The sequence below is a fragment of the Anolis carolinensis genome, chromosome 1 (genome assembly GCF_035594765.1).
Source record: "Anolis carolinensis isolate JA03-04 chromosome 1, rAnoCar3.1.pri, whole genome shotgun sequence".
Classification (NCBI taxonomy): Eukaryota; Metazoa; Chordata; class Lepidosauria; order Squamata; family Dactyloidae; genus Anolis; species Anolis carolinensis.
This window is the reverse complement of record NC_085841.1, coordinates 114,660,079-114,676,677: the sequence shown is the minus strand read 5'-3', so window position 1 is coordinate 114,676,677 and position 16,599 is coordinate 114,660,079. Positions and strand designations below refer to the sequence as shown.

Sequence of the window (16,599 nt, the reverse complement as noted above, 5' to 3'; positions counted from 1 at the left end):
CCTTAATCGTATGAAAACAATAACTTAAAGATATACGTTAATGCTCATATCACAGGAGCATTAACTGTTGTAGCCCAGCCTCCATTTGAGCTGTCAGGTGAGCCTGAGGTTGGGCCTGTTGAGACAGTGATTGTCCCTGCACCTGCCTTGCCAGTGGACTCTGGGTTTGGGCCTGAGATGCAGCCAGAGTTTGTCCCAGTGGATTCTGGGACTAGAGACAAAATGGCTGCAAGTAGGAAGTTTGAGCCACATTCTTCAAAGCAGTCAAGGTCAGATCTCCTGGTGCCAGATGGACATTCTAGTTTGGATCCTGGAAGTGATAACACGGATAGGGCTAATGAGCTTTACAGGAGGAAAGCGATAACTTAACAGAGAAAAGAAAGGGAGTATGTTAGAAGGAGTGGATGTTTGCTTTTGAAACGAAATAATGAGCAACCTTCTCACGGGAAGAGACCTTGAATTATCCTTAAGAAGGGCTGCTTTCACTGACAGAGTCAGAGGTGGTAACTTTGCTTAACCAAGAGAGAAAGATCTCTGCTTTGTGTTCCTGTGAATTCCTGTAGATTTGTATCTTGATTCAAGTTCCAGCCTTGTTCTTGTTCCTGTGTATCCAGTTGAATGTTCCAGTAATTTTGCAGTTTGGATTTGTGTCCCAGCCAAGACCCTTGCTTTGTGTTCCAGCATTGACTCTGTACCTTGGACTAAACTTGGGGTTTTGTTCCTGCATTCCAGTTTTGCTTCCTGTATTTCCAGCTTGACTCATGCCTTGGATTAATCCTTGAAATCTTGTTCGGACTATTTGTGATACCTTTCTTGGGAGTTATTTTGATATCCAGTTTGGACTATGTTCTTTGAATGACTTTTATAGACTCTTGCTTCAAGATCTTTAAGTACTTTGTTCTTGTGCACTCACACTCATTTTATTGACTTTGAACTTTGATTTGCTATTGCTTGCATATAATCTTCAATAAACAGCTTGCTTGCTTATATTCTGGGGCTCCAGGGTGGTTTTGAGTTGCCTACGCAGCCTAGGGGTGCAACATTAACCTATATCTTGTTTCGTCTTCATTCTTAAAATTGGACAGAATTATCTTGATTAGTCCTAAGTAGAGTCACTGAATCAGTAACTGAGTGGTGGATTAATACAATGGTAAATGCCATTGATTCAATGGTTCTCCTCAAGTTCGGATTAACAATAAAATTCAGGCCACTGTTTTTATAAATGGCTTGTGGCAGACTTCAAATTGCACTTAAGACTGAAAAGAATCTGTTTATCAAGCTAAATAATAGCAGGGATCATTCACTTTTTCCATAGGGCATGAAGTGCCTCTCTCTATCTCAGATATATAAATGTGTTTATATTGCAGGTATTTGGTTGCTTCTTTTTTTTCTTTCAAATAGATCCTCATATTAGGAGTCATACTATTTCCACAGGACACAACACAAGTGAAATTGAGTGCAGCTAATGAGTATTAACAATAATAACAATATTAAATAATAATAATTATGCAGGGAATCTATTTCTAATTATGGTGCGCAGAGCCAAATCTTAGCTTTGCATATACAGTTTCTAATTAACATTACTGAAAAACCTCTTGCCAACTCACATAATGCTTTTCTTAAAAATCATAAAGTACTAAGAAACAGAGATCACCAATTACACTCCGGGAGATGGTGCAGGGAAAATTGGCTCTGTGCTGTATTACAAAACATAACCTTTAGTGCAGTTTAATAGATTCTTAACTGGTACAAACTGAAACGCATTTTTACAATGCAGCAAAATGATGAAGCTAGCCTGTTACAGTTGGAATAATGTTTTTTAAAAACCTTAACAGATCATGATAAAGTCCAGCTCACTACATTTGTCAAAATGGTTCTCCACAATATTTGTAAGTTAATTCTACATTTATTCCTTCATTTCTTAGTATTGTTGCCATTCCATGCACCTCCCTAAAACCAAGATATTTGTAATATAGTTCAAAGCGCCATGTGCAAAAGTATCACTTGAAAGCATACTGACATTTACCAGCTAATTATGTCAGTTCAGTTTGTGGCATAGATTTATCATATATACTCATGTATAAGTCTAGGGTTTTTTTTGTTAAAAATCAACCTGAAAAAATTAGGTAGACTTATCCACAGGTGAGTACTGTACTTAACACACATTTTTTAAATTCCCTTTTCTGAGTAGAGGGACAAAAACAAGAATTGAGTTCATTTTAGGAGAATCTAAAAACCATGCTGACCCCCTCAATTTTCTCCACTGTGGCACCACTTCTGGCCTTTTTAAATCACGGGGTGGGAAAAGGGTTGCAGTGGCCAGGGATAGCCAGCCTGCTGAGGTGGCATTGGTGCTTTCACCTTTCTGCCCAATGACCTTCAATAAATGTTGGTACCAAGACTGGCCCTCAACTTATACATATGGTCGATGTTGGTACCAAGACTGGCCCTCAACTTATACATATGGTCGACTTGTACCTGAATATATATGGCAATAAGGGGAGACAGTGAACTTTTTGGAAAAACAGGATTTACAGCATCTACATCATTCTGTCTAGAGACAAGATTAGATAATTTAGTGTATCTAAGAGAACTCTTAAGAAATGAAATAATCAAAGTTATAATAACATCTAAAACTTGAAAGTAATGAATAAAACTTTTTCTTGAGTACTCTATAGAAACGCTTCTGCTTCTTCTTAATCTCTCCCTATTTGCAATGACAAAGCATTTTAGGTTAGTTTTATGAATGGAAATAAGCTCTCTTCCCTTTTCAGAGAGAGTCAATAATGCTGCTTCTATGCAGAGGGTAAAATCAATTTTGCAGTCTCCCTTGCATAAAGATCAAGTGGCTTCAGCCACCTAAAAACATCCTACCAAAGGGTTTAATTTCCAAAGGATCTAGCAGAAATAATTTTTCTGATGAATAGGCATTATAGTTTCCTCGGAACAGTACCAATTTCAAGGAATAAAAGACTTTGGAAACAACAGTTTGAGCAAGCAAAAGAAAACAGGAAAAACACTTATTCTGAATGACAATATGTAAGTCTACAATCTTGCTTAGGGGGAAAATTACTCTCAATTTAATAATAAACAACTACCATTAAATTAGCATATTTTTCCAAGAGATTATAGATTTACAAATATTTTTTTATTTCAGTTGTAAAACATTGGCACTTTGTGCATGCCTTTCTATATAAGTAGTTAGAAAACAAAGCTTTCAACAAAGAAAGCATCTAACTACAGATTATACGGAAGAGAAAATATGCTGAACCCTCAAGGTTACTGATGGCTGTTCTAATAAAATACTCCAGGCTTTGCCAATATGTTAGCTGCAAAAAAGTAGGAAACCAGACCAGAAATATTAATAAAAGCCTAGCAATATGGGACTTTAATTAGCTATAGCTGCACAGCAAACTGGTGAGAAAAGGAAATGGACATAGAGGGGCACAGGAAAGATGAGAAGAACAAAAGAAAGGGGTCACACAAAAGAATCAATGGCAAGGAAATAGCATCTCATTTTCTGTCCCTAGCATGCTTATGAATATCAACTCTGCTCATGTAATAGATGGGAAAGCTTCAGGGCACTTCCCTATGTAAAAGCAAGAACTTGGCATATTCAGAATATTATTCAGAAACAGGACTATTAGGAATATTTTAAACATCTCACAAGGTTATTCTCTTGTACCGTAGAATCAATTTTACTAAAGTGAATTGTGTATATATCACAAGAGTAGAGAGTCCATCCAGGCATCTATAACATCTTTTGAAACAATTAGGTTCTTTACAAAATAATGTTTGATGAGTTGTAACGCACAATGACCCCAAGGTATGAGATATCTGACACTAGGATTCTCAAATGCTAGAGACGCCAAAGCAGTTATTAACAATAACACAAGTTGTTAACTCAACTGTCCATGCCATTAAAGAAACCAATGTCAGAAAATCTATCCAGGTTGGGTCTATCTACAGGCCACACCAGAAATATTTTTAAATTGTAGGACCAGATCAATTTACTTAGTGGCAACATCTAGATAGAACACTAAGAGTCGCTTAACCATATCTATTTGTTTCACTCCCCTGACAAAATGCTCTTTGATCCAGAAGTGGCTTCTAACAATGTAACAAAAAGTGATGCTAGTGAGTCCCCTCCTTCCCCAACAGCCTCTGATACTTTCAAAAGGGTCTCCTAACTACTCTGATATCCAGCAGGGTGTTGTGATTTGAGTGTTGGACTATTACTATAAAAGACAAAGATTGAAATCTCTGCTCATGGATGGAAACCCACCAGGTGTCCTTGGGCAAGTCACACATTCTTTCAACTTCAGAGAAAAACAAAGGCAAACTTCCTCTGGAAATAATCTTACCAAGAAAACCGTGTGAGAGGACTGCCATAAATGGGCACCAACGTGCTGGAATGTAACAATTACTTCTACCCACTGGAAAAGGTTGGGGAGGCAGCAGGGAGGAAAAACCTCTGTGGAAAATTGCCTCTGTCTGCTGATTCCAGTGGATCAATAAGCCTTCTGTCAACAGTAGCAAAAATGAATATAACCCATACGTGATGACTTTTCTCCTAAAGTGTATGTACAAATTGCCATTGTACCAGATCCCACATGGTAAAATAGATAACTCATTTTGTTATTAACATCCGCTCTATAGCTAGTTATATACAAATCAGACACAGGGGGAAAATATGTTCTACACAGACTGATGACTAATAAACAACTTTGTATTAAATCTTCAGAAAGTCCTATAATTTGAAGTAAAGTGTTACTATTGCTTCTATTTCTTTTTGTTCCATATAATTATTTCTTCTGTGGCTTTTTTATATTATCAGAAAAAGTCAAATCAATAAATAGGCCATTCTTTGTCCCATTACTGTGCCACATAATATCCACGAGAAAAAACAGCAAAAAACAGGTTTACAATAATTCTATGACAGCTTTTATTTAATCCTTTAATGTGTTTAAACAAAAGGCAACAGATAAAATATCCAAAACAGACAACATAGAGGGAATGTACTAGAATATTATGGCATTTCGTTTATATTAGGGGTGTGTGTACATGTTAAAATATCTCATAAATTATTGTAGAGATTTCAATGTAACAAAAGATGCTATCAATTGAAACCAACTGGTTCTTTGTAGGTCCAAAAGGAGTTTATACAATAAAGAAATTACTCTCATAAATATCCTGAATAAAAGTATCAATAGCAGACAGTTCTCCATATCTAAAATACTGTTAATATAATTTTTGAAAAAACAAAGGCAACTTACTCCTGTAGGCTGAAAAATTAGTCCATCCACTTCATGACTGACTTCTTTAGCAAAATTTCCTTCAAGAAGCTGCAAAAAAACCAGAAAATAATTACATGGCTATGTAATTATGACTTAAAATAACCATGGCATATATAAGAGAAACAGATCGATATTTAGAGCAGAGCTTCCTAAACCTTTTCCACTCATTATCCTTTTCTGCCTGAGAAATTTTTATGTGATCCCAGGTATTTAGGCATATAAAATAGGTATAAAATCAAACATTTACTGACAATAAATTAGCATTTACAAGACTTGCTAAATAGGCTGGTTTTGCTTTTTATGAACGACAGCTGAAGCATTTTCTGCAGATTCTATCGTAAACGCTGCATATATAAATGTCTAGATGGTGTTTAAAAACATTTTATTATTGACAATTTGTGACCCTAACACTGAGATAAGGGAGCCCCATCTGGGGTCAGGATCCACAATTTAAAAAGCAGTGGTCTAGGACCACCATAATATAGAGTTGCTTCTCCATATCCATAAGGGATTGGTTCCAGGATCTCCCATGGGTACCAAAAAAAATAAGGAAAGTTCATTATATAAAGGCACAAGAAATAAGCTTGAAAACAATCAGTTCCTTCTACTCCACCAGACGCACACACATCCCAAATGCAATTTCCATCTACATGGGCCTCAGCCTCTTCCCCTACCCACTGTGTCCACTGCAAAGGTAACAATAATGCACATATGCAAGCACCAGCCACTCCACCCCATTCTTCAACCTCACCATCCCCACAAGAATCCCAAAGGTAACTGCTGTATGCACCCATAAGCCCCATATCTCCCTTGTCATCTTTCAACACCCCTCTCATACCCCAAAGTATTTGCTATGTGCACAAAATCATCATTTCTTCCCAAGTATTGAAAATACCATATATTGCTATACTGCACTGCGTTTGAATTTAAAGCAAAAGCTGCTGGGTGAGAGAAGCCTGTACAAACCCACATCACATCTAGACTTATCATCATCATTATGTCTGAATGGAGCCAATAGGGTGTTTTCTCTAAGATAACACTTCTCCCTACCTTTTCTCACCCATGCTTCTTCCTGTCATTTTATGGAAATCTAAAATATTTACTTTCATAAGAAAATACCCTATTTAGAAACAATAGTCTTCTGTGGTTTTACAGTTTCACAGATTTAAAAAACATAAACAGGTCTCTGAAGACAAAGATATTCACAGCAATTTATAAGGATCATAGCAACTATGAAAAACTGCTCTAAAATGGAACTGAATAGTATTTCCTTTTAAAAAAGAATCGTAAACTACTGCAATTATTCCACCCGAAGATGAAGGTGAATACGCAAGACACTTATTAATAAAAGCAAATACTTCCCCACAGCTTACAGATAAACATCCCAAATAGAATTACAATGCATTACTAATTGAGCAGTTTGCCAATTTAAAACAAACCTGAAATCACAAATAACTGCTGCATACCCTCACCTACTCCCGGATCCACTCACACTAAGACATACAGCCATTTGGAAACTGAGCCCAACCATCTAAAAACTGCATTTGCATTTTAATGTCCGGCTATCCAAGTGGCTAGGAGCCCCCCATTGGCGCAGTGAGTTAAACCATGGAGCTGTTGAACTTGCTGACTGAAAGGTCGGTGGTTCGAATCCAGTGAGCGGGGTGAGCTCCCACTGTTATCCCAAGCTTCCAACAACCTAGCAGTTCAAAAAACATGCAAATGTGAGTAGATCAATCGGTACCGCTCCAGTGGGAAGGCAACAGCATTCCATGCAGTCATGCCGGCCACATGACCTTGGAGGTGTCTACGGACAACGCCAGCTCTTCAGCTTAGAAATGGAGATGAGCACCGACCCCCAGATTTGGACACATCTAGATTTAATCTCAGGAGAAAACCTTTACCTTTATCTACCCAAGTGGTTATGGGATACACACACAGTTTTGAATGAACTTTATGAATGGGAAGCTAAAGAGAATAAGGGTACCTGCACCATAATATTTGGGCATTACATTTTGCCAATTTTTGTAAGCCGCCCTGAGTCCCCTCGGGTGAGAAGGGTGGGGTATAAATGTTGTAAATAAATAAATAAATAAATAAAAGGGGGTTTTTTTTGAGAGCTTTGGGAATATTTATTGCAAAGAAGAACAATGGTCTTTGCCCACAGATTTAATGGAACGAACCAGCAACCCAGAAGAGGACCTTCAAATGCTACCACTCACCTCAAGGAAACAGCTATAAAACTAACTAAGCAATATAATTTCCAAACCTCGCATCAGCTATAGGTGCTCACCAGAACAGCTCCTAATCTTTCAAATACCCTTTCCCCCCCTTAAACGTCTTCCAGGCTAGGTGGCTGCAAAAGTAGTACAGATACACTTAGGGAGAAGGAGATTTTCCTTTGACTCATTTGACTTCAGGCACACTGAAAAACTTGGGGTTATGTTCTGTTATTATTGTTATTTAAAGTCAATTGTATTGTTTAATCTATTTCTGTAAACCGCTTCGAGCCAAATTGGGAGTAGTGGTATACAAGTCCAATAAATAAATAAATAAATAAATAAAATATGTAGTATGTTGAGGAACCTCTAACTCATGAAATAAAGTTTTGCTAAAGACTACTTATTATATACAGTAACCTGATTGACCATAGAATCACAGCAGATGACGTTGGCCCCAGAAAACCCCATGATAGGATTGTCGTAAGTTGGAAACTACTTGAAATCATACAACAACAAAATCACTCTGAAAAAGTCCACCTTAGATGGGCTAACTGTGTTTCACTGAGGCAGAAGTGATCACTCCCTTTGATTTTCTTCATACTTACCGCCTCTCCTGTTCAGCCAAGAAAGGCTGTAAGGGAGGGATAGGAAGACTGGTATGCTTCCGACATTTTGGACTATAATAACTCAATAATCATTTGTTTTTCTGTTTATGACCTTTCACTTCAGTTAAGGAAATTATAAGGACAGCCGATATATAATACAATAAATTGTGTTATATTCAGTTAGGTTTGTCTTTATTTGCTTTAAATTACTGCATTTAAATATACAGTACTATCAAGTCAACACAGAGTTAAGGTGTGCTATAGTATAGTAGTAGGTCTATTTTAATAGTAACTCTCTAGCAACCAGAAACTACATTTTGCCAGCATCTACAAATCCCCATGGGTGCTGGTTAGCTGAGATTACAGTGAATATCTATTTTATAAATAGGTAAATAGTGTTCTTGACAATGGTGATCCCAGGAGCCAATACATGAGCACCAATTTCAAAAGAGAACTCTAAGGCACATGCTAAGCAAACATTCTGCCCCACTTATTCTCAATAATATAGAAGATATGATCAATTAGCAAAGGTCTACCCCCAAGAAACATGTATTTATAAGACAGGAAATGCTGTTTTAGTCTGCTTAGTGCAATGCCCTATGCTCTTTGTCTTTTGTAATGACTTTCATTAATGCATGTTAGTGTTTATGTCATCTATCTTTTTTTTTTTACTTTTCAAAAAATTTCTTCAACATTTCTTGTTACCTTGCATTTTCCCTTACACAACACAAAATCTGTGGGCTCTCTGCTCAACTGTTCTCATTTTATCTTGGACAGAATGCAGGAAGTTAAAATACTTTTTTCCCCAAACTTGTAATTAGGCATCTAGCTAGTTGCCTGTGGTGAATAAAATTGCTTCCAGCCAACCATGGTTGATTTACACATTTGAGGTGCCTGTTCACCCATTTCCAACAAAAAGAAGAGCTACCTCACATCATGAGGCTCTACCAACATGCTATCAGCATGACATATTGTAGGTCATACCCTCAATCATATTACAAATATACGTTGGATAATGGAGTGTACCAAAGAATTGCAGAAGAAAGTCAGCCTATTCTATATAGATTATAGCATATCATTTGATTGTGTAAATCAGGGATCCTCAAACTTTTTAAGTGGAGGGCCGGTTCGCAGTCCCTCAAACTGTTGGGGGGCCAGACTATGATGAAATAGTCCAAAATTAGGATTGTTGTTGTTGTGTGCCTTCAAGTCATTTCAGACTTAGGTCAACCCTAAGTCTAAAGTTTAGGACAGAGGCCAGGTCAATGACCTTGGAGGGCCGCATCCGGCCCATGGACCTTAGTTTGGGGACTCCTGATCTAGACGATCTCATAAGACCATAGGTAAGGAAAGGGGCCCTCAAAGACCATCTAGATGGTTTCATAAGACCATAGGTAAGGAAAGGGGCTCCCAAAGGTCATCTAGACCATCTCATAGGACCATAGGTAAGGAAAGGGACCTCTAAAAGCCATCTAGATGGCCTCATAAGGCCGAAGCTAAGCAAAGAGACCTTCAAAGACCATCTAGATCAGGGGTCCCCAAACTAAGGCCCGGGGGCCGGATGCAGCCCTCCAAGGTCATTTACCTGGCCCCTGTCCTCAGTTTTAGACTTAGGCTCGCCCAAAGTCTGAAATGACTTGAAGGCACACAACAACAACAATCCTACTTAACCTGACTATCTCACTGGCCAGAAGCAGGCCTACACTTTCCATTGAAATCCTGATAGGTTTACAGTGTTCCCTCACTACTTCGCGGTTCACTTTTCATGGACTCGCTGTTTCATGGTTTTTTAATAAACACTAAAATAATATTATAAATCATAAAAAATTATAAATCCCTCTTTCTACTGCCTTCCTAAGGAGAAGCCCTATAGGAGAAGCCCTTCTTAAGGAGATGTCCAGATATACTGTTCCTAATTCGAGGAATTTTCACTTATTGCAGGTGGTCCTGGAACATAACATTCTATGTTGGTTAAAATTGTTTTTATTTTAGAATATTGTATTGTTCTTTCATTTACTAATATTGTGCTATGATAATAATATATTATAATATTATATAATATTGATACTAATATTATAATATAATACAATATAATACAGGTTCAAACCCCAGGAGTGGCGGGAGCGGCCGCTGTTAGCTCCAGCTCCTGCCAACCTAGCAGTTTGAAAACATGCCAATGTGCGTAGATCAATAGGTACCGCTCCAGTGGGAAGGTAACGGCGCTCCATGCAGTCATGCCAGCCACATGACCTTGGAGGGGTGGAGCCCCGCCTCCCGCCCTGTGCGCCCTGGCCCCGCCTCTTACACTGTGTGAGAGGTGGGGTCAGGGCGAGCAGCGCGGGAGGCGGGGCCAGGGTTGGCCCCGCCTCCTGCGCCACTCGCCCTCGCCCGGCTGGCCTTGCCCAGCCAGCCAGGCTGCAGCGGGAGTCCCTCCAGGCCGTGGGTGCCGCGACCTGTAGGGACTTTCCTGATGCTTCCTGGCCAGCTGGCCTGGGCCAGGGCGCACGGGGTGTGAGGTGGGGCCCCGTCTGGGTGGAGCCCCGCCTCCCGCCCCACGCGCCCTGGCCCCGCCTCTCACGCTGCGCCAGAGGCGGGATCAGGGCGAGCAGTGTGGGAGGTGGGGCCAGGGTTGGCCCCGCCTCCCGCACTGCTCGCCCTCGCCTGACTGGCCTTCCCTAGCCGGCCAGGCTGCAGCGGGATTCCCTCCAGGCTGCGGTCGCCGTGGCCTGGAGAGGCTTTTCCGCCGCTTCCTGGCCGGCTGGCCTGGGCCAGGGCGCGCAGGGCGGGAGGCAGGGCCCCGTCTGGGTGGAGCCCCGCCTCCCGCCCCGCACGCCCTGGCCCCACCTCCCACGCTGCATGAGAGACAGGGTCAGGGAGAGCAGTGCGGGAGACCATGCCCCACCTCCCGAGTCGCATGGCCATGCCTCCCACAGCGTGGGGGGCGCATTTTTTACCCCCCACTTAATATTTAAAATTTTCTCGGGCCGGCCCTGTGTCAGGGAAACCGTTACCTTTTTAATACAATATAATACTAATAATAATAATACAATATAATAATTATATATTATATATTAAATGTAATATTAGTAATAATATTATTATTACTAAGCCGCTCTGAGTCCCCTTCAGGGTGAGAGAGGCAGGGTATAAATGTAGCTAGTAAATAAATAAATAAATGTTGGGTTTTTTCCCCACTACAAATAAGACAGGTGCAGTGTGTATAGGAATTAGTTCGTATTTTTTTTCCAAATGATAATTCGGCCCCTCAACAGTCTGAGGGACCATGAACCAGCCCTCCACTTAAAAAGTTTGAGGACCCCTGATCTAGATGATCTCATAAGGCTATAAGTAAGCAAAGAGACCTCCAAAGACCGGGTAGAATTAAGTCAACCCTAAGTCTACAGTTTTGGACAGGGGCCAGGTAAATGACCTTGGAGGGCCGCATCCAGCCCCCGGGCCTTAGTTTGGGGACCCCTGGTGTAAATCATGAAAAACTATACTTATAAAAACTATAAATCACTCTTGAGGAAATGGAAATGCTACAACATTTGACTGTGCTGGTGCCTAACCTATACGCAGGACAAGAGGCTGCAGTCAGAACAGAATATGGAGAAACGGAATGCTTTCCAGTTGGCGTGGGGCTCAGGCAAAACTTCATTTTATCATCCCATCAATTTTATTGGTACACTGAGCATAATAGGTATAAAAATGGTAGACTCGGAGGAAAGGGGTATTTTGAAACTGAGTTTAGACCAAAAGTTTGAAAAGTTATTTTGCAAAGGGAAAGCCTCAAGTTGGTGAAACCTGTAGTATCAAGGAGGAGGCATTACTATTATAGTTACATATGTGTATTATTATGATGATTTTATTTATACCCTGCTTTTTCTCTCCACAAGGAGACTCAAAGTGGCTTTGTGTGTATGCATACACACACATATAAGCCATGGATGGCTGAATCGTGGATATGAAGGGCCAACTGTATTTCTTCAGAACTGCCTTGTGAGATGAGAATTCTGCAACTATAAAAGTAACTAAAAGTTGTAGTTATAATATAAAAAGTACTATAAAGTTACAGCTGCACTTCAAAATGAAGTTGTTGCTTGTTAAATTACAACAATAATAAAAATTAATCAATAAAAGCAAGCAGTAGTCAATAACTGATTTGGATACCACATTTTTTTCGCTGCCAGGTAGTATTTCAAATAAGTTTATTTATTTATACCTTACTTTTTTGCTGACATAGGTGCTTACAAAATAAAGCATGTGTGTTAGCTCATACCTGTGGAAAAAGGTAAATCCAGGTAGATTCCAAAGAATAATGAAAGATTACACTTAAGACTGGGATTCCTGTCAATACCTTGAAAGAACAAACAGGACAATCTACACAAACACTGGACAAATAAAACAACTTTCAACTCCAGTGGGTAATGGGCATAGATCTGACATTACACATAGCAAGAAACCTGATTCAGAGTAATTCATCTTCTTTGACATATACAGTAATTTCAGTAAGTAGCAGGTTTCAAACAAAAATGTAAAAGAAGATTCAAAAGAGGAACAGTTGAGTTGGCTATACTGGCAAATTTAAATCCTGTAACAAAGGTTATCCATCGAGACAATGGCTTCTTGACACACTATATCTACCGTGTTTCCCCGAAAATAAGACAGTGTCTTATATTAATTTTTTCTCCCAAAGATGTGCTAGGTCTTATTTTCAGGGGATGTCTTAATTTTCCATGAAGAAGAATTCACTTTTATTGTTGAACAAAAGAAATGAACATTTATTATATACTGTACAGTAGATATCATCACAAACCAGCATAACCAGACAAAATGTGAACCCTATCAAGAATTTCTTGTTACTACCATTATTTTCATGTACAGTAATCTATGGTATGTACATTTACCAATCCTGCGTGCTCTGGTGTTTTGTTTGGCAGACATAATTCCAAACAAAACCTTTGCTAGGTCTTACTTTCGGAGGAGGCATTATATTTAGCAATTCAGCAAAATCTCTACTAGGTCTTATTTTCTGGGGATGTCTTATTTTCGGGAAAACAGGGTATTGATACATTTTCCCTAATAATCAGGCATGCAACAAAAGCCGCTGACTTGAAGGGACCTTCCACACCTCAGAATTGTCAGAAAACCAGAATGACAGACAGGTAACTCGACTGGATTAAAACCATTCTCACAAATCGCATCTTTGTGCATCTTATTATGGTTTTGTTGCATTTCTACAATTAAAACATTGTTACTATACCTGTGGTTTGATATACATTTCATTGTTGAAAGCAAACTGAAATCTATGAAGTCTAAATCAGTCCATCCTAAAGTTGCTGCTGTATTCTCCTCCCTTTTAATATAGCAACAAATGAACACAGCTATATTTCTTTTAAAACTATCAATACCTTGGTCACACCTTGACATATGGGAAGAAGACATAATTGTTCATAAATGTGAAATTTGTTTCCAAAAGATACCAAATCCATAAAAATTGAAAAATAAGTGATAGGTGGCAGCACATTGTTGGCTAGGAGTAGAATACTGTGTATAGTTCTAAGCTATCAAAATGTATCAACTTACTTTGGTACAGGGTTTGGAAAATTACATTTTATTGCATTTTACAGCAAAAGAATGTATACCCTCAGTACACTTTTTTCAATTCCTGTAAAATTTGTTCAGACGGATTTGGTACCTTTTGAAAACAAGCTCCATAAAGTGCTTTCTTTCTTTCTCAAAATACGTAATTTTAGCTTCTTAGTTTAATGAGATGATAACTAGAATGCAGGTAAAGGAAAATTTGGAGGAAAATCTAACAGTAATAAGAACGCAGGATTTCTTTCCTCAATCTGGGAAGTTGCATACAAGTTGGCAAGAAATAAAATATTAACCATCACATAATTGTCTGTCTGTTTCCATACAAGAGACACAACAACTAAAGCAACATATCACACAACTGCAGCTTTACATAGCTGTCACAGTTATGGAAACAAAGCCATGGAAGACAGCTGTCCTCTCCTTCTTACCAGGAGGGAAAATGAGAATGTATACAGACTTGGAAGTAAGAGCAAGCAGGAGGGATAATGACTTGCCTCCCAGGGAGACCCAGACTGAGATAAAAATCTGGACTGGATTTGCTGTTACAATACACCAACTTGCTATATGTTCTGTAGTCACCCTCTCATGATATTAGGTCAAACTAATGAATGGAAAGGAGGGATGTTTATAGCACAGAATGCTAACAGTAGCACATGTTATCACTAACTAAAAATTAATTGGTCCCCCCTTTTTTATTAAAAAAAAACGCAACAGTATGATACTTCTGCTCACTAATATCATCAGCTCACTAATGACTATCCATGATTCATTTGTAGCATTCCAAACCTGATTAATGTCAGGTCAAGTTTAACATATGACAAGGTTTATTAGTAATGCTATCCCACCGCTTGTCAGTCTTTCACAGCAAGTGCCATCTGCTATGTGAGAGAATAACAGTCAGAGCACTGGTAACTCTGAGTTACCGCAAGTCACTACGGTATGGTTTCAAAGTTGTATGGGGCAGTAAACTGATGCAGTCTGGCACTATTACAAAAACAAGCATTGCAAACTTTAAAGACTACTTGTGCTATTTTACGTCCTTTCATTTTAATAGGAAGTAATGCTCTTGCAATATGAAAACTATCAGTTTCATGCAATTCAGTGCTTTTGAACTAGGATACTTATCAATTTCAGAGGCAGTTTTCACAATCAACAATTAATGCTAAATTGTAATGCTATTATTCAAGTCACGAAATTGTAGATAGGCCAATATCCCCCATGGTTGAGGTTTCCCTAAGTAACACTGCTTCCAGATGGACTCTGAAGCCTCTGTGTCTAATAGGAAAAGGGTTTACAACAAACTTGGTAAATATTCATGCTTAACTGGTTTTGTAACACTTCTTCATGAACTTTGAAACTGTCCTCTATCAGTGCAATCCAAGGTATGTTTAATAACAAGTAAGCCACATATATCAATTGGGCTTACCTCTAGGTAGGAGGGTATTTGACTCCAGGATGAATAAATGGTGACATTCTTGTTTTTTTGTTTTTTAGAATCCACACATTTTAATTTCTACATGTATCTTCAATTGTATGCTGTATCTAAATCCTGATAAAATTTCAGCTTGAAATTAAAGTAACTTCATCCTACATAATAACAAGAAATATATTACACTGAAGGTTCACATCACTAGATTTAGCACTGTACTATCCCTCACAGTGGCACCACTTTGAAAAGGAAAAATGTCTTAATTTCCCAAGATGGTCTCAAGTGCCACTTGAGTAAGAAAAACAAACGTGACTGAGAAATTGTGCTGTCTGATCTTAGAGAACACTTCACAAGAAAGGAGATCCTTAAATGCATGAAGGACCATTTTGAAGAAAGCATTTTTCAAGATTTAATTTCTGGGTCATCCTTGTGTTATTCACCAATAAGAAAAAGATGGTAGCTGTATTCACACAAAACCACAATGTAGCATTACAAAGATAAGCAATAGCAATCCTTGGCCTTGCATACATTTGCCCTCCTGCCCAGATGCAAAGGAAAAGAGGTTTACTTCTATTCTAGATTAGCAATGAATTATTGCAATGTTTATACTATCAAGACATTCAAATCTACTTATGTAAAATTATCTTAAGGTCATATTTTAAGGGAAAACCTCCACAGTCTAGAATGGCTGGTCTTCCATACAGTTGGCTTTAAAATAATCATTTTTGAGGAACATAGATACATATTAGCCTGTCTTCTTGTAGATCACTCTCATAATGTTACTATAAACTGCAAATGTCACACAGCAGTGGCTCTTCAGGATTGTGTAGCAGCTCTACCTGGAGACATCAAGGACTGAACTTGGTTGGCTTGTTTGCAAAATGAGAGCTTTACCACTGAGGACTGGTTCACTTTTTGGTACAATGATACTTTACAAATATATTTTATTTCCTTCTTTAATGCCCTGCCTTTCTTCTAGTTTGGAACTCAAAGCAGAAGGAGCAGAGATGAGGATTCTGTGTGCAAAGAAGCTATGCGGATTTTCAAAGCCTTTCATTTTACTGAGGAGAGTCATAAAAACAAATATGCAAAAGGTCATATTGGCCAAGTACAATGAGCATTTCTTGGGCAAACAGAATGTGAAATGTGAGAGGAACCGTTTCTAGCAGAGTTCAAAATTTTGTATAATCAGTGCAATTTTTTGTGACAAGCGTTTAAGAGGTGGCATACAGTTCTGATTTTGGAGACAGAAAAGGAAGAGACAGGCATCCGGAACACAAGAAAGCTCAATATGTTAAAAGATTTAATCCTTAACACTGCAAATACAAATGGCAAGACCTCTTGGGATGGTTAAATATCAGAATAAAAATCACTAACTGATAGGGGAAAAAGGGCTAAAAAGGAGTTGCTGCTTAGAGCACACAGAAAAAAAAGAATAATTGGAA

General features: G+C 38.7%; 1 protein-coding gene across 2 annotated transcripts in view; it reads right to left on the bottom strand.

The window, feature by feature from the left end:
* rngtt (RNA guanylyltransferase and 5'-phosphatase) overlaps window positions 1-16,599 on the bottom strand; it is a 271,599-nt gene that overhangs the window by 112,002 nt on the left and 142,998 nt on the right. For both annotated transcript variants that reach the window (XM_062980844.1, XM_008119536.3), the window contains exon 12: window positions 5,277-5,345. In XM_062980844.1, coding sequence (XP_062836914.1) covers window positions 5,277-5,345 — 69 coding nt within the window. The remainder of the gene's footprint in view (window positions 1-5,276; window positions 5,346-16,599) is intronic.